Raw genomic sequence first — 18,321 nt, 5'->3', positions numbered from 1 at the left:
AGATCCTTCTCCAAGTTAATCAAACGTGCTGTTCATTGACTTGCTCTGACCAGCCTTCACAGCAAATATTGAGTTTGAGTTTCTCCATCCTCTCAGAGCACTGCTCAGGTGAGGCTGTGGGACTCCTGCTTGCCAAGAACTCCACAGGAGCATCACTAATTAAAGGGCTTTTCCTGCTCCCCCAGGTCACTTAAAAGCCCCAATTTTTCCAGAGCCAGCAGAGTGGATCAAATTCTTTCTCATCTCTGAGCAGTCATTAACCCTGCACAAAAGAAAGCTGATTAGCAAATGTAAATGTCCAGATAAAAATAGCCAACATCTGTTTAAATTTAGAAATTTATTTTGTTTAATCCACAAGCTTTATATAGCTTTAGTTAAAAAAACAAAAACAAAGAACAGTGAAAACATGACAATATCCAAAGTTCAGGTTCCTCTAAACTTTCAAAGAACACAGCTCTGAAAGTTGCTCAGACCATTCTGAAGAACCGTAACGAGACAAGATTTATGAATGGGGCAACGACAGCTCACAAACAAAATTTATGGAACTGAAGGAATTATTTTTTTTTTTCTGGGATGGCTGATCATGGAAACTGCCCTTTAAAAAAAGAACATAAAAATACAAATGAAATTCCAGTGTTCCAAATCAACATGTTACATCAATATAAACCCACAGTGTCCTGGTAAACAACGTGCTTTCATTTATGTACCACTCTAAATTGCTATTCTTGATTGGCTTGAATGGAGACTATACAGGCAACAGTAGAAAGCATTAAAATAGAGATGTACTTCCTTGAATTCTGCAGTGGTTTTACTCCTGGGCAAGCCTACAAACCACAAAGGTTAGTAGCATCATGTAAGTGATACAAAAGAAGTCAAATGAGACCCTCACAAATTCTGCTCAAGGCTCTGTTGGATTTCAAAGAAACGAGGGAACTGACGGTCATGTTTCAAACCTCCAAAACAAATTCCTACTGCTTCTAAAAAGTCTCACTCTAAATGAAATTATGCTGACTGTCAATGAAAGAATGTCACTAGTACACTGTGGACACCTTTTGTAATGTAAATCCATGCCCTTTGTACATGGTGAACCTCAACCTAGCAATTATTACAACAAATGTTATATTCTAAAGCTCAAACACATTTAGCAATTTGAAATTGAATTCTGAGTACAAACCAAATAAAATGTACATTATATCAAAGGGTTGGCCTAGGAGGGGGGGGACACCTGCGCCTTCCTCATGGACCTCAGGGCCTTCTCCCTCAGGTGCTTTTCTAGGTCATCCAGGTTGTCTTCAGGTTCACTTTCTGTCTCCTTCAAACAAACACAAAGAGTTGCTTCAAACACCCCAGGCCCAGCCAGGCTGAGCCCTCCCAGCACTGCAGCCCCCACATGGAATCACACACCCCAATCCCAGTTGGGAATTAGAGCTGCCAGAACAGGGCAGGGCACACACCCACCCTGTCTGCTCACACTGGGCCTTTACAAAGCCCCAGATTCTCACCTTTTTGGGTTCTGTCTCTGTTTCCTGCTCTCCCTGTGCTGAGGTGGTGTCTGCTGCAGCCACAGCAGCAGCTGCTGCAGCTGCTGCTGCCTTCTCCTTCTTATGCTTTTTGTGTTTCTTGTGCTTTTTATCCTTTTTATGCTTCTTATCCTTCTTTTTCTTCTTCTTCTTGCCACCACCTTCTTGATCTGAATTCTGTAATAAATAATTCCACAGATGTTACAACTCATCTCTAAGGCTCTGAACTTCTCTGGCAAAGAATGGAACTGCCCCTGGGAAACACCTCAGAAGAAGAGGTGAAGATCCCAAACAATCTATTCTCTTCCTACTGGGAATACTCTGAGTTTGCACACAGCATTCTGAGCATTAATAAACCCCCCTCACTCTGCAGACCATGAAATTCATGTACACTCAAGAAATGGGACAGACTTTTTCCCAGAAGTCTGATTTCCTATAGAACACCATTTTCTTCCACACTCAGAGATGTTAAGCTTAAAAAATTTATGTTACAAATTGTTTTTACAAGTTTTTAGCTATGAAGAATGACAGTTTTCCCCCTTGTGAGTAACCCTGGGGCTGCTCAGCAGCTCACCCTGCCCTAGAACCCAAAGCTTTATGAGCAGACAAATACCCTGGCAGGTGATGGGCTCTGAGTTGGGCTCTTGGCCTTTTTTGCAGGTGACCAGTTTGCAGAAGGAGAGCGAGAGCGGGCAGGAGATGCAGGTCCTTGGTGCTTTTTGGGAGCTGTCTCAGGTGAGCCTGACGCAGAGCGGGACGAGGACACGCGCCGGGGGCTGGGCGTGGAAACCCTGGGGAACACAAGAGCCACAGTCAGAGGGGGGACACAAAACAAGGGAATGGCAGCACAAGAGCCAGATGAACACCTGTGCTTTAACATGATCAAGCTGCACTAAGTTTTAAATTGATTTTTAAGAAATAAATAGATTAATTGCTTTACTGATGTAATAAAAAATCCAACAGCAGAGTGGATCCATAATGCAGAGGAATAATGCAGCCTGAAATCTGTTAAACAACCCTGCTGCTGCTGCTCAGAACTGATTACTGCCTTTCTGATTTAAGTTATTATCACATTAAAAGTCAAGAGAACAGCTATGCTATTTCATTGTGCAAAGCTTTCCTTCAGCTACATTTTCCTTCTGAAAGAATTCATAAGCCAGTAACACACTTTTCACTGTCTGCTCAGAAAAGCAGCATCTCACTAAAGATGAAAATAATTACAATTTTAGCAGTTTATCACGAATGGCCTATTATGGAATTATTTCTGAGCTAGTGAGAAGTGTTTGTCCCCTTCCACAGTTAGTTTTAAAAACTAAGTTAGGTTTTCTTTAAAGCTAGCAAATAATGGGAAGGATCTGGAGAGACCTTGTGGCAGCATTCCAGGGTCTTATAAAAAGGAGGGAGAGGAGCTTTTTATGCAGGCAGCACAAGGGGGAATGGCTTCCCACTGCCAGAGGGCAGGGATAGACAGGAAAAACTTCTCCCCTGTGAGGGTGGGCAGGTCCTGGCACAGGGTGCCCAGAGCAGCTGTGGCTGCCCCTGGATGCCTGGCAGTGCCCAAGGCCAGGTTGGACACTGGGGCTGGGAACAGCCTGGGACAGTGGGAGGTGTCCCTGCCATGGCAGGGGTGGCACTGGAGGGGATTTAAGGTCCCTTCCCACCCAAACCATTCTGAGATCCTATGATTCCTTAACTACTTTTACTGCTTTACAACTGAACAACAACTCCATATCAAACCCACAGCAGACAAGATGAGTGTTTTTACTTTGTTTTCTTGGGTTCTGGTGTTCTGGACACCCTCCTGATGGGCCGGCTGCTGGGGGAGGGTGACTGTCTCCTCTGCGGCGACGCTGACGCTCCCCGGCGCGGCGGCGCGGGGCTGGACGAGGGGTGGGAAGCTCGAGGCCGTGGTGAAGGTGAATGCCTTTTGTTTTGGGGTGGAGAACGTGTTTCCCTGTTGGATCTGCTGGGAGGAGACCCCTTCCTGTGCTTGGAAGATTCGGAAGGGGAGCGCCGCTTCGCAGTGGGGGAGCTCCTCTGTTTTGGCGGTGGGGAGTGGGAGACTCTGCGCTTGGACTGGGGGGAAGGGGAGGCCCTTCTTTTGGGAGGGGGAGGAGGAGAGGCTGTTCTCCTTTTGGGAGGGGGAGATGGGGAATATCTCCTCTGGATCGGGGGGGAGTATCTCCGTGGGGAGGGAGAACGTCTGCGCGGGGGGGGAGATGGAGACCTGCAAAGAGAACAAACGTTCAGGACACATTCACCCAGTTCTTCAAAGTCCCAAAAATTTAGCTAGAATTCTTTAGAAGTTTTAAGAGTTTAAAATAAAACTGTTTAAAAGTTGTTATCCAGAAAGGTCGTGGTTGTCCCATCCCTGAAGTGTCCAAGCTGGACAAAGCTTGGAGCAATGTGGGCTAGTGGAAGGTGTCCCTGGATGATCTTTAAGGTCCCTCTCAACCCAACCCAACCCAACCCAACTTATCCCACAGTTCTGGATTCCAAATTTGCAGCAGCAGCCCAATGACATCCAGACTGTGCACCCACCACACCCAACCTCACAGCACAACACAGCCCCTCACTTCCCAGTGAGGAACTGGGAGCAGGCCCTTTGCTGTGCCCAGAGCAGCAGCGATGGTCGCTGCGGTACCTGCGGCGGGGCGGGGACGGCGAGCGGCGGCGCCGGGGCGGCGGCGCTGGGGAAGGGGAGCGGCGCCGGCGCGCGGGGGGCGGCGAGGGGCTCCTCCTCCTCCTGCTGCAGGAAACAGGCACAGGTCAGGGAACTGCCAGCTGAGCCACCAGCTGCTCTGGGCTCTGCTTTCACCACACAAAATCTGCTCCTTCATGCACCTTATAATGGAATTCTACTGGGAGCACTAATGGAGAGAAATGTACTGAAATCTTCCTGAAGAGTGTGAAATGGTGTCTGTCTGTGACCCTGACCCCACCATGGGTGTCTGACTGTGACCCTGAGTCCACCACAGGTGTCTCACTGTGACCCTGAGTTCATCACATCAGCTAGGACACAATTCCACATCTGCACAATCTGATCCAACACCACCTCGTAGCCAGAGAAACACCAAGTGGTTGCAATAAGCAATGGATCATGTGCTGATTTTGCCTTGATGGAGTTTATTTTCTTCACAGTGTGAAACTGTGCTTCATTTGAAATCCAGTATTATTTATTTCTTGAAAAGCAGTGAAAAAACCCCAGAGTGGTGGCTAAACTGCAGCTCTGGATTAAAACTGTTCACCAAATGAGCCATTTTCTTTGAGGATTTACAACAGACTTGTGGAAGGGGGAATTTTAATCCAATACATACTTGCATAGAATTTGAAAGGACAGGAATATTGGTAAAGTGAACTATTCCTTTTTTAAAAAAAGCAATTAAGATAAAATTACTGGATAAGGGAAATATTAGAGCAATTAAAAAGCAAAGCAGCTCATTTACATGAAGTGAGATTTGATTTCAAATATGCCGAGTATTGTTCTCCAAGGCAATGAGACACACTTTTATAGATAAGAGTTTGCTCCAAAATACAATGTTCTTTTATGATCCAAAAAGCTCTCAGCCTTCAAATGTACTAAGAGTCCTAATTAAACATGTATTTATGCAACAGGCAGTACGTGAATTCAGTGTGTTGCAAAACAAGATCAAAGCCTTTGAATCCCAACCTGTTTTCCATAGAAGTCTTTGACAGGATCCATAATTAGGAAGGTCAGCATTGGTGAGGGAGTCATCCTTATCTCCTACATCATGATGTGTGCTATGAGTATCTGCTAGCTAGGGCTTAATTACAGCCTGCTCAAGGGTCATTAAATCCAATTAATAAACCTATCAAGCTTTCTGCACATTTCTGTATTCCTAGATCAACATACAGCAAAAAGTGTCACAAATAAAGAAATCACTGCTATTTTACTGATTATCTGATTCCAGTAGTCCCAAACATCTCATGAACTGAGGAATGAGAGTTTTGAAAACTCCAATCATCTCTGACCCAGAAGATCAAGATCTTAATTGCTTGTTGCAAGTTGTGCAGGAGGGTTTGAGTCAGTGGCAGCAGGAATCCAACACTGCTCACCCAAAGCTGGGTGTCTGGAGCAAGGAGGAACACAAGTGTTCAGCTGTTTTCAGGCATCAGTGAGATGTAATAACATCAAAGTTATTGATGGCACAGGCTGATGTGAATTAACAAGGGGTGAGCAGTGAGGGACACAGAGGAGGTGGTGTTCCTTCTCTTTGCCACTGAAATGGTTCCAGGTCCAACACATCAGCCTGAATTTCCCTCACCATGAGTGTGCAAGTCTAGAGGACAAAGGATGGCAAATGCTTATCCATGCCAAAATAAATGATAGCCTGTATAAGAGATGAATTTCTAACCAACCTTTTCATCACTGGTGATTGCCACCTCTTTTCCATCTGCATCCTGAGAGAGCAGTGGAGGGAAAACAAAACAAAACAACAGATCTATCTGCCACGGATCTGAGGCAAAAATGAACACCATAAAAAAAAAAAATCAGAGCAATTTCTACCGAATGAGTGTAATGGGAAGGAAATCTTGAAATTAGACTGGGCAGAGTGGGCATGACTTGATGTGTATTTGGTGAGAGTTGCAGAGAGATAAAGAGGGATGAAGGGATGAGTTAAGGTCAGCAGTTACCGAGGAGAGGAATCCTTCTGGCGCCGGCGCGGCGAGGGCGAGGGGCTGCGCGAGTGCGAGTGCCGGCGGCGCCGGCCCACCTCCCCGTTCTTCACGTTCGACCTCTTGGGCCTCTCCTCTTCTGAGGAAGACGAAGAACCAGAATCTGCAAATGTAGAAGAATCACTCTCTGGGAAATGATCCTTGTGACACTGCTCATTGTCAGGGTAATGCTGCACTTCAAAGCAAGCTCCCCTCCCGCAAAACGAGAACCCAGAATTGGAAAGCAGATCAACTAAAGGTGTTGGTGGAACTAAAGTGATAAATTAACCTCCCAGAGATGGCTAAAAAGTTGCAACAAGCTAACTGTCCTCATAAAATCTGGCTACACAGATAACTTAAAAGGTGAACTGCAGTTGCTTTTTCTTTTGGACAAAAATACCCAGGTGAATTTACTGATCTCAAGCATAAAAGAGTCCAAAGTAAGGACAGATGAGGTAATCCACAGCACACAATCTGTGTGTGATGTTAGGAGTTTAAAAGCACAACTTTCAAAGCTGCAAACCCATTAACAAAAGATGTAATAACCTTTAAAAGTCATACTTTCATTCTTCCTGAGCAATAATTAAAGTGACCTTATTATGAGTGGCAAATCTGTAATTAAGTTTACAATAGCACTGCAGAGCACAGAGCAAATAGTTTTAATCTGTATTTGAGGTTAACTACTTCCTGCAAAAGTAAACTACAGCCCAGTTTTAGGGAATTTCTGCGCTCCATACCAGATGAAGACTGTTGATTTTGCCTCCTGTACTGGCGCCTCTGTTGGACAGAATCTGCTGCAGCCATTTTGCCTCCTTTGTCTTCTTCTGAAAGGACACAAAAGGACAGGGCACTTAAACCAAGGATACAGATTTGCCTTATGGAAGCAGAAGCAAAGTTATGGACAGCAGACCATCAGGTGTGAGCTTTTCCCCCACTCAAATCATAGGGTAACAGAGGGCTGGAATACACTTGGGCTGAACTTTCGTTCTGAGCAATCTTGGCTAGAATGAGGCAGTAGAAGTGACCACCTTCAGAGTTCTGAAAACTCTTGCTTTCAATGCCAGACTTCCAGGAGGGCTCAGCACTTCACTGCCCAAGTATTTTTGACTAACAACCCCACCCAGCAGCAGAGCTGAGATACCAAAGCTGTACCTGATTCCGACAACTCTGCTTTCCTGGGCTTGGGTGCTGGCGAGGGAGATTCTCTTTTCTCAGTACTCTTATGTTTGGGTGCTACAAGACAAAAGAACACAGCTCAGCCACAACTGCTGCGCACTCTTCCACCGCTACAGGAGCTCCGGGAGGGAACAAGTCCCACGGGAAGGTCAGGCTCACCTGAAGGCCTGGCGGGCGAGGCGGAGGCGCGGCTCTTGCGGGCGCGGTTGGACGGCGGGGGGGAGGGCGAGCGGCGCGCTTTGGCCGGGGGGCTGCCGGGGGGCGAGGGCCGGTGGCGGCGCCGGGGGGGGCTGGCGGAGGGGGACAGGCGGCGCGTTTTGCGCGGGGGGCTGGACACGGGGCGCTTGGGAGGCTTCTTTGGTGGAGAGCGGGAGCGCGACGAGGACGAGGAGGAGCTGCTGCCGGACAGCGAGGCCGAGGAGCGTCTTCTCCTGCAAATCAAAGCTCACATCAGGTCCTGGCCAGTCACAGAGGGGGGACATCTCAGCACAACGAACAAAGAACTGCAGTTGTTTGCAAGCACAGACACTGAGCCACAGACAACAGCACTTCCCAAACATGGTGGACAGCCTGCAACACTCGGTTTGGAGAAGAGGAGGATAACGACCAATCTTTCACAATTATTCTTAAACTACAATAGTGAGCCAAAAATTGTTAGTGTCACCTTCACTGGCTTTCTGTCAATCTACAGGCTACAGCTAAGCTTTGCCCCTGGAAACAATTAGTTTTGGTTGGGCTCTCTAACTTCTGGGTGGTTAAGAGAATTGTCTGTGTTAGCACATGTGACTTGATCCCCAGAGCAGATCTGGGTAAGAGTTTAGTGTGCAAAGACACCAAAATGTTTTACACCAGGAGGTGAAAATTTCAGACAACTTAACAATTCAGAATCCATCTATCCATCCTTATGTTTTAGTCTTTCATCTTTACTTTGCAATTTTAAAAGGTAGGGCCTCAGAATTCTGCGGCAAAATTTGTGGCAAGTTCTGTTGCAATAGTGTACCTGCAGAATCCACCTTTGGCTGCAGAATTCCTGAGAACCTGGAAAAAAGAAACCCTACCTTGAGTGAGATAAACATTTGCTGAAAGGGAGCTCTTGTACATCTTGCAACATACATGTTTGATACTTTTCACAGTTTTCCCAGTAACTGTGTGAAATGAACATATTGACAAACTCAGGAAATAGTCATCACCTTGTCACAGAAAGGAAGAGAAGTGTTCCTTCCTCAAAAACAACTGCTGTACACAAGAAGCATCACTTTGATTCTCTTCCTATGAAGAGGATCAGAATCTGTTCTCTCCCCATGAAGTAAAATGTCTGTTTTGACACTGCCAAGAGCATATAATTTACTCTGCAAGGCAGCTAAGAGCTTTGCCTGTAAAACAATTCTTATGCTGTGAAAAATGTGACTTTCAACACCAAAGGGCAAATCTTGAAGAATCTTAAGTAAGAGATCACAAAGAAGAAACATACTTGAAGTCCAAATTTAATTTTACGTGCTAGAAATACAACTCATAATTAAAAATTCCCAAAGAGTAAAATTCAATTACTTGTTCTCATTTTTTTTCCCCAGGCAGGAAAGAAAAGTACTAAGACTTAAGCAAAAAAGCTGTAAGAGATGTTATGTCAGTCTGTGCTGGGAGCTACCCAGAGCCATTTGAAGAAGTAAAAAAGAAACAAAGCTCTGAAATAGCCACTTTTCCAAAAGGTGGAATTCTCATGCCTATCCTAACTCAGAAGAAATAATTTCACAGCTGCAGCTGCGCTGCCCCACAACACACTTAGGAAATGTGACACCGCAGTTTTTCCATTCCTCTAACCACACACCTGCCAGCGCTGAGGTGAGCTGAACAAGGGAATATTGCTAACACAGTTACAGTTCCCTTCAACTTTGCAAGTTTAGCACTTGGAGCTGTCTCAAAAAGCAGGGCTCTTACCGCCTGACGGGGGATCTGCTCCTCCTGTGCCTGGGTGGGGGAGGCATTCTCCGGGGCGGGCTCCTCCTGCGCGGGGACGGCCGGCGCCGCGGGCTGGGTCGCCTTCTAGGGGAGGAAGAGCTGTCACAATCACAAATCCCAACGAAAAGCAACTAGCTAACTTCCCTAGTTGAGAAAATTTATTCTCGGGGCGCTGAGTGCAGAGTTGCTGTCCTCTGAGTGCATTGTATTAAGGCTGTATTTAGGTTAGAATGCCAAATGTACAGACACAATCAAGGCTTTGAAATTTAACAACATCTCTCTATTAAATAGTAGAATAATACATTCTTCACCTCCTTTTTTAATTTCACAGCATTTTCAGTATCATACCCATGTGCTACAGAAAAGCTACCCAACTCCCATTATCAATATTAAGCAGCTCAATTCCTTCTCCAGTCACCGCTGGTCACCATGAGCATCTCATAAATCAGTACAAACAAAACACTCCCAAACACATTTATGCACCAAATGCACCCTTCTCATTTGGCCCAAAATATCCCCAGCTCAACATCTCTAAAAACATCACCAAGAGTATTAAGTGGCACCTTCAGCAGAAATATCCTCAACGTCCAGAAGCAGCAGCTGAAGCCCTACCTTGACCGTGATCTATGGCGCCTTCTGGGTCGAGAGTGAGATGGAGAACGGGATCGGGATCTTGACCTGGACTTGGACCGAGTTGGGGATCTCTGACGAGTCTTCTCCTTCTCCTTCTCCCTCTCCTTCTTTGAATTACGTTCTGGTGAAGTTTCCTTAGTCTCTGGTACAGGAGGTTCAGGTTTAGGAGCTTTTGGGATATCACTGTTAAAAGTAAGGATTTCATTTGTAAACACATACAGACCACAGCCTGCTGAGTAACATTTTAACAGGTGCCAAAATATTCCCCTACAACAAACATTCTCCTGAGAGTTCTGTGACAAATTACTCCAGAACTGTGAAAAGAGTTAGAAAGTGGTACAATGATTTAAAAAGGAGAGTAAGTAACATAGAGGCTACATGATGACAACCAGCTGGAAGTCAGGATGACATGGTCACACGCGTCAGTGATGACCAGGACAATGAAATCACAGCAGCAGCAAAGCACACTGCCTCTAGAATTCTACACAGCATAAAGAAACCTCACTGGAGATTCTAAAAGAAATGCTCTGGCTGTTGCAGGGGCACAGGGAGGAGCAGGCAGTGCCCAAGCCAAGCTCCAGTGAGGGACTAGAACAATAATTCCATCTTTTAGAGGCAATTCTCACCTGTTTGAAGTTGCCTCTTGCACAACAGTCTCCTTTGGTTTCACGGAGGGTTCTGGCTCAGGAGTGGCCTCTTTCTTCTCGGGGGCAGGGGTGGCACTGCGGCTCTTGGTGCGGTGGTGGGGGGAGCGCGAGTGGCTGCGCTTCCGCTCGCGGCGCACGGGCGAGGAGCGGCGCCGCGGGGAGGGAGAGCGGGACTTGCGCCTGCGGGGAGACAGGGCACTGAGACAGGGCACCCTCAGCTCGGGGTGTGCTGGGTTGATGTGGCCAGGAATGTGAATTCTATCAATTCTATCACCATTTGTTGCAGCCGGTGGGGCAGTGACCCTTATCTCCGTGGCACATATTATCTGCTAATGGGCCATCTTTAAAACCAGCTGGGCAATCAACTTTATCTTTCCCACAGCTCATCCTCCCTCCAGGAAGATATCATCTGCTGCTGGGCCATTAAGTCCGACTGTATGACTGATAAAATTACACCATCCCACTGGGAGATGCTCCAGCCAGGGGAGGAGCCAAACATTTCCTACCCAGATAAAAACTGAGATTTGGAACAGCAAGATTATCCGACTTCCCACTGGATTCCAGAGGAAAACCAGACCTTTCCACATCATCCCTGAACCTTCAGAGGAAACTGCCCCTTCTCCAGGAGCACTGCTCCAGCTGAACCACATCTGCCACTGCAGGAGGATGCAGCCACCATTGAATGGGACTGTGCCAACACCCTGACTGACTGACGGGTGTCAGCTTGGATTCTGACTCTGGCAGGGCTGGGATTGTTCTGTGTAATACTGCATTTCTATTTTAATTTTTCTAGTAAAGAACTGTTATTCCTAATTCCCATATCTTTGCCTGAGATCCCCTTAATCTCAAAATTATAATAATTTGGAGGGAGGGGAGTTTACATTCTCCATTTCAAAGAGAAGCTCCTGCTTTTACTGGCAGATACATGTCCTTCAAACCAGGACACTGGGGCAGCCAGAGCACGCAGCCCCCTGCACCAGGGACCCCAGCACACCCAGGTGCCTGCAGCACTCACAGCACACACAGTACTGCACTTCCTGCTGATAATTGATGGATAAATTAAGACGTCAAACAAAAATTCCAGCCCCTTCAAAATTAAAACTAACAAAGCCTGAACAGATAAACCACTAGAAACAACACCCCGGTCACAGCTGCTCTGGTTTACTTGCAGTTCCTGTTCAGCAGTAGGCCAGGCCAGCCTGCTACAATAGCTAAGGGGAGTATTTCCACAGCTCAATTAATTCTTCTCTGCCACGTGCCCTCCCTGTGCTCCTGATATGCTGCCTGTGCATTTTCATTACCTTCTTGGACTCCTGGATCTGTCTCTTTTCTCTCTGTTGTCTTTGTCTTCCTTATCTCTCTTCTCTTTGTCTTCATCTTGTTTCTTCATGGAAGCCAGTTTCTCCTGCTCTATCTGTGCAACCAAATATCAGCACTTAACTCAGAGGCAGCACACAGACCTTATCAAATATGCATGTCCAACACCAGAAAATACCTGCTTCAGGACTGGGACATTTTGCCCAGACAGCAGAGTTCTGCTGATCCCAAAAATGTCTACTGGAACAGCCACTAATTCTGCCCTATGCCCACAACCCACCCACAATTCCATTTAAAAGAATCCTACCTGTCGTTGTTTTATTTCTTCTTTCTTCAGTTCCAGAAATGCAGTTGGAATACCAGCAATGTTTTCTTGTGCACTTAATAGCAGTGGCCACAGTTCTCCCATGAACTCCCTAGCATTTTTCCCATTCAAAAAACCAGTCAGGTTGATTTGCATCATTTTGGAATCTGGGTTCTGCAAAGAGATATGACAGAAAGACAAACCGGTTATCTGAAAAAACAACAGACAATCTATATTAAACTTAAATTAAAACTACCATGGGGGCTAAAATACATATACACTCAAAAACTACTTTTAAAAATCTTTCCCTAGTCATTTCTCATCAATATAAGTTTATTGTATTATTAATATTTTTTTTCTTTTTGTGCCTCACCATAAATATTCTGAAAGGCCTGTTAATCCTTTGTGGGTTTTGGAAGTATTTTTGGACCGTGTGGCTGCTCTACAGGAAATTGGGGGCCTTTAATTTAACACACCATTTACAATGCTGCTATGAGATTTCAGAATTACTTTCTAAACATAATTTTCCCGGTGGTTTTGATTCTGCTTGCTTGAAAATCTCTCTCTCTCTCAACATCTGCACAAGGGACAGAAGCTGTGTCAGTGCCTAGCACTGGAGATGGCAGCCTGCTAATACCTGTCCTCCTGCTGTGAAAGGCCAAGAGTCATGCATGCATTTTCTGACTTTCTCCCAAACTAAGGCTCTGCCTGCCTGAGGGAGCACAAGCTACATAGGTGCCTTACAGATTGTCCTTAGTGTCACCATGTCATGTCCACAAAGGGTTAAGAGGTCAAAAGGTTTCAAAATTAAAATGGGCTTTTAAATTCTAATGTCGTTTGTTGGTCAAGCAACAAGGTCCATATAACAAGCACAGCTCAACAGCACAAAGCAAGTACAGATTCCAGGTGTCTTCAGTTTCTTCTTGGAACCTTGGGGGGTTTGGAATCGCCAAGTCCCCTGTAGAGAAAGATGTTCCCTTGGCTTGCTTCCGACTCCCTACTGCAACTCAACCACCTTGAGTTTAATGTTATATCATTTATCTAAATTGCAAAAGACGAACAAGCAATAATGAGTACACAACCACAAAAAAAGAAAAGATTGTTTTTTTTAAAAAAGTTCTAAACTTTAATCATGCTTAGTATAAGGGGAATTAAAATGAGTATTCAGATTGTATTACACTAACACATGATAAGAAAACATTTCCTATTATGACCCCTGGCTTTAGTTAGCTTAGTACTTAAAATTATTTCCCCTTTTTGTTCTCTATACATAAAAGTATCTAAATATTCATGAAATAGACATTAACATCTTCAAAATAAAGTGAATTTTAAAGGGTTTTTTTTAAACAGCAATACCTTTATCAGTTGAAATGTCAACTGTTCTCTCAAAACACAAGGTTGAACTCTTAGGAAGAAAGATTAAGTGTAAAGTACATCAGCATGAGAATGTTTGCCAGTAATTCCTATTGTACAGCTTTTACTATCCCTTGGGTTGCAGTGGCACACTGGCAGATATTAAGAAAAACTGAGTTTATTACCACCTCATATTACTCATAGCCTTCACATGAAGTTTACTGCATTAAATGATCTTGTGTATCAGTCTGAAGATTAACTACAGAAATACAAATACTAATTGTAAATACTGCCTACAGCAATTAGCAAAAGGAAAAATTAACATAGCTATAGATGAGGTGTCTACCCTGACTGCAGCACTCTCCATTAAATTACCATCGGATCAATTCAGAATTCCCCTCATGCTGCACACAAAACCTGAGCTACTGTACAGTAATTTCAAGAGCAGTGTAAAGCTTTGCCCAATTGCTCTTTCCTGGATGTTTTGGTTCGGCCACTTTACACAACTCACCTCCAAACACACACTGCATCATCAAGGGAGTTGGGTCAGAGCGACATTGGACACTCACTCTGCTGTGACCTAATAAGGTGATGGTGCTATACTTCAGACGCAAGGAATAACTTCCATTTTGGTTCAGGCCTTTTAAATCATAAATCACATCATCATTAGAAAATTGCTGTCAAAGTAACTTAACATGTAACAGCAAAATTAAAACAGTAAGTTTGATTTTTCACCTGAGCAGTTTGCAAACTATGCACCTTCACTAAACTTCCAGCCTTACAGCTGTTACACAGTGAATTTCTTTCAAAAATATACAAAGTAACAAAACCCCTCCTAACTGTACTTGAGAAATTCACAGATTCAATAGAATTCATAAATAATTATGTTACACATTTAGAAACAATATCCACAACAAAATTGTTACCTTCACTTCCAACTGGTTGAATATAAATTCAATTACTACATCATCTTCAAATCCAAGGATTTCTGTTACTCGTTTTGTTATCCATGGTTTGATTACTTCCAGATTTACTTTGCTCATGTCCACCTGTAGCAAAGAGCCAGGAGAAACACAACATTTTCACTAAAAACACGAGCTCAGGGTACCCTGAATTCTTTCACTGCAGACTGAATTTTGTGCTGCTTCAGAATTACCTCAGCCTAGTTTTGTTTCAAACCACTTTGCCGCTGTTCAGCAGAGGTTACAGTTTGATCAAAGCACACCTTTGGATACCCTTTTATTTTTTCCCTAATATAGACGGCTCTCTCCTGAGTAGCTAAAATTAGAACCTAGAGATGGTAACAGAAATCAAAACATAACAAATTTCGAGTAAACTCTAATAAAGTAGCAGCAAGAGAAGGTGGGGAAAAGCCAAAGTGAAACTTGTATCCTGTATGACTTACTGGTCACTCCAAGTAAATAATGACATTAAATGAACTGGCACTGAATGATAAAGCAAGCCTTGATCCAGGCTCACCACTTCCCCTGTCTACTAGACTCCAAAAATTTGGGGGGCTGCATTTAAGGATGCTTAGAATTCCAAATTAATCAGTATTTGCTGGAAAGCTGACTTCTTGTGCAGCTGTATGCTACACAAAAGGCTGCTGGTGATACTTAGTGCATTAACCATATCATTGGTGTGACTGCAGCATCTGAAGATCAAGAGGACATTCCAAATATCCTCCAGTATGGTTTTAGGGAAGACATTCCTCACATTCCCCTGCTCCACCTGACACCCAGTGAATCCACTGAAAATTCCCTTTGACTGGTGAGTTGTACTCCCTATTCCCCCATCCCACTTACCTTCTTTTCTAAGCATTCTGCAAACTTCAACTGCTTCAACAGCTTCTTCTGTTTGTTGCTGAAGCGATTGTCCTGCTCTGCACTGGTTCCCTGGAGCACAGCAAACAACAGTTTCAGCCTGGGGGGCCTTCAACCACCTCCAAGGGTTATTTCCCCCCATGTCTGCACAGTGCATGAGTGAAACCAAATTGCAAGGCTGGTTTTGTGTCATTTATTCCAGGCAAAAGAAGCCTTTCCAGGTGCTTTTCAATTTTAGCACTCACCAAGTGCTGTGGATTTTGGGGTGAGCAACTCCTGAGCCCCACAGTGACACCTCAGTCACAACCCCCCTGGCACTGCCCACAAATAAAGTATTAGCAGCATCAAACTGCCAGGAGAAGGTTTCATTAATTCCTTTATTGAAGAAATAAAGTGTTTTTCCTCTGTCCAGAAACAAAAATGTCCTGTTTGCTTAGAGTGACACCTCTGAAACCTTTGGGCAGTTTCCCTGAGGCAAAGCAGGGAGCAGTGGAGTACAAAGAATGCATTTTATTGATCCTGCTCTGTTAAAAGTTCACCAACTGGCTCCACTTCTACAGACACGAGCTGCAGATTAATTCATTATGGAGGGAAAGGCCTGGAAGTCCAGTTCTGGAAAATTTACTGGCAGAGAAGCAAACAGAAGCAGGCAGGAATTAAAGGAGATGCAGGGCTGCATCCAAATCCTGATGGGCTGCTCATGACTGAGGACAAACCCACACTTTGGGAAGTTTATTCTGGAAACCAATGTGACTGATGGAAAGCAGGGAATTTTATACAGGTAGCTTTCAATGGAAGAACAGGGTTCATTAAAAGCAAAAATATAAACTGTCAAGGAATTAAATTATAATAAATTTTAAATTCACTTTGGTCAGAAAGCACCTGGAATTAGCAATATAACATGTTGCAAAGTCATCAGTTATTGAAAGGGAACAATCCACTGACATTCCCATTTGCTATTCCAGAACACAGGAATCCCAAAGTCTGACTGTGGCACAGGCACTTCCAGGGATTAAAACTCTTTACAGTATTTGCAGTCCACTGCATGGCTTACAAAAAACCCACAATACCTGCCAGTTTCACTCAACAACTGAATGTTCTTTTGGTTCTTTTTTAAATTATTTCACAACCCAGAAGGGAAATGGAAAGGAAGTTTCTTGTTGGTAACACGTGGCAAGCAGCAAAGGGAACCAAACAGAGCAAGGGAGTTATGAGAATTTAAATACAAACAAAAAAAATCTGCACTGAAACTTCACACAAATGTGAAGAACTGACAGAATTATAAATAGGAGGTTGCTTGGTGTGGGGAGTCCAAATTGCTGCTCTGCTGCATTTCTGTCATTTCACATTTGGTTCCTCCTGAAGCCAGAATAAAACCAGAATACTGTTCACAGCCTCATTTCAATGCCATGCTGCTTTGGTTTTTATAAAATGCCTCCTTCCACAAGCCAGTTTAAAAGAATATTACATTTCTAATCCAGAGCTTTCAGCCCCAGTAATCCTGCTGTCAATCACAACTACCTGATTTGGTAGATTTAAGAACTGCATTAGAACAAGTGTGGATTTCACTTGCAATTATTTTTCTCAAGTTAGTCCAAGAACACAGAACTGAATTAAGGATTGTGTGGTGCCATGTTTTAAAAGCATCCTAACTGCAGGAAATGAAAATAATACGGGCTGGACAAATGAATGAACCTTGAAATTTTGGCTGCTTCTCAAAATTATCACATAAACACCAAAAATAAGGTCATTTCAAATAATGGAGAAGAAAGTAGAATAGAAATAGACCCTGGGTACGTTTCATGCTCTCTGCAGAAAATACAGCACAGCTTTAAGACTAGAGAAGAATCTCAAGCATTAAAAATAAAATACCAACATACGAATACAGGTACGAATACACTTAATAACCTCGGGGAAAAAAAAATCCCAATAAAAATAGGAGCAGGGTTGTTTATTTGCTTTGAACGTGGACACTGAAGAACGTGGACAGCGCAAACCCGGGCTGGCCCCTCAGAGCCCCTCAGCCCGGGGGTCGCAGCGGTGACACGGCCCCGCGTGGGTCGGGAGCTCCGGGCCCGAGCGGGGTCTGCCCGGGGAGCGCAGCCCCGGGAGCGAGCGCGGAGCTCCGCCGGTGCCGAGCCCGGCCCGGACACGCTCCATCTCCGCCCGGAGCCCGGCCCGGACCCGCTCCGTCTCCCCCCGGTGCCGAGCCCGGCCCGGACACGCTCCATCTCCGCCCGGTGCCGAGCCCGGCCCGGACACGCTCCATCTCCGCCCGGTGCCGAGCCCGGCCCGGACACGCTCCATCTCCCCCCGGTGCCGAGCCCGGCCCGGACCCGCTCCATCTCCGCCCGGTGCCGAGCCCGGCCCGGACACGCTCCATCTCCCCCCGGTGCCGAGCCCGGCCCGGACACGCTCCATCTCCGCCCGCTGCCGCCGCGGCCTCTGCCCGCCGCCATTTTCTCCGCGGCGAGGAGCCTGCGCAGGGCGGGGGCGGGGGGGCACGGCGGTGCAGCGCGGGGCAGCGCGGCTCCAGCGCGGGCCTGCAGCGGGGTCCGGCGGTGCTCCCCGTGCCCCGGCGAGGCAGTCGCGCCACCCTCCCGCCCTCAGAGCTACCCAGGCCGGCACTTACGCGGAAGAACCCGGCGTCCATCTTGGCTCCTCCGCCTCCTCCGGGCCGCGGCGCGCGCTGCCGTCCCGGCGTGCACCGCGCGCGCCCTCAGCCGTGCCGGGGGTGGGGGGAGGCGGGAAGGCGGGCGGGGCGCAGGGGGTGGGCGGGGCCGGGCGCGCTCTGCGCGGGATCTCCCCGCGCCGCCCGCTGATTGGTGGAGAGCGGGCGCGCGCGAGGGAATCGGACCAATGAGAGAGCACGGCTGCTGCTGCGCGCGCGGGGGTGAGTGCGCGTGTGTGCCGAG

General features: G+C 45.9%; 1 protein-coding gene across 6 annotated transcripts; it reads right to left on the bottom strand.

Moving 5' to 3' along the window:
• Positions 1 to 318: 318 nt before the first annotated feature.
• On the bottom strand, positions 319 to 18,138 carry SRRM1 (serine and arginine repetitive matrix 1). 6 transcript variants are annotated; one of them, XM_056509069.1, is made up of 17 exons: positions 18,039 to 18,138; positions 15,389 to 15,478; positions 14,510 to 14,632; positions 12,234 to 12,404; positions 11,911 to 12,023; positions 10,589 to 10,789; positions 9,942 to 10,145; positions 9,309 to 9,413; positions 7,533 to 7,804; positions 7,350 to 7,430; positions 6,935 to 7,021; positions 6,177 to 6,321; positions 4,165 to 4,269; positions 3,286 to 3,747; positions 2,134 to 2,311; positions 1,503 to 1,697; positions 319 to 1,312 (listed from the first exon to the last, which is right to left on the bottom strand). In XM_056509069.1, exons 1-17 carry the CDS (start codon positions 18,057 to 18,059, stop codon positions 1,208 to 1,210), a joined length of 2,658 nt encoding a protein of 885 aa, XP_056365044.1. In that variant the 5' UTR covers positions 18,060 to 18,138; the 3' UTR covers positions 319 to 1,207. The 6 variants fall into 6 exon arrangements, with proteins under 6 accessions (XP_056365044.1, XP_056365045.1, XP_056365047.1 ...); XM_056509070.1 differs by having other exon boundaries at positions 4,165 to 4,266; XM_056509072.1 differs by having other exon boundaries at positions 6,177 to 6,297.
• Positions 18,139 to 18,321: the final 183 nt, after the last annotated feature.

Source organism: Oenanthe melanoleuca, chromosome 23, assembly GCF_029582105.1.
Source record: "Oenanthe melanoleuca isolate GR-GAL-2019-014 chromosome 23, OMel1.0, whole genome shotgun sequence".
Lineage (NCBI taxonomy): Eukaryota > Metazoa > Chordata > Aves > Passeriformes > Muscicapidae > Oenanthe > Oenanthe melanoleuca.
The sequence above is the reverse complement of the archived record's forward strand: the minus strand, read 5'-3'. Positions and strand labels throughout refer to the sequence as shown.

Coding starts and splice junctions, on each gene's coding strand:
- SRRM1 (XM_056509069.1), bottom strand. CDS start 18,059: ATGGACGCCGGGTTCTTCCGC. Junction 7,431..7,532: donor CTCGCCCGCCAGGCCTTCAG/GTGAGCCTGACC, acceptor TTTGTCTTGTAG/CACCCAAACATAAGAGTACT. Junction 4,270..6,176: donor CAGAAGGATTCCTCTCCTCG/GTAACTGCTGAC, acceptor TGTTTCCTGCAG/CAGGAGGAGGAGGAGCCCCT.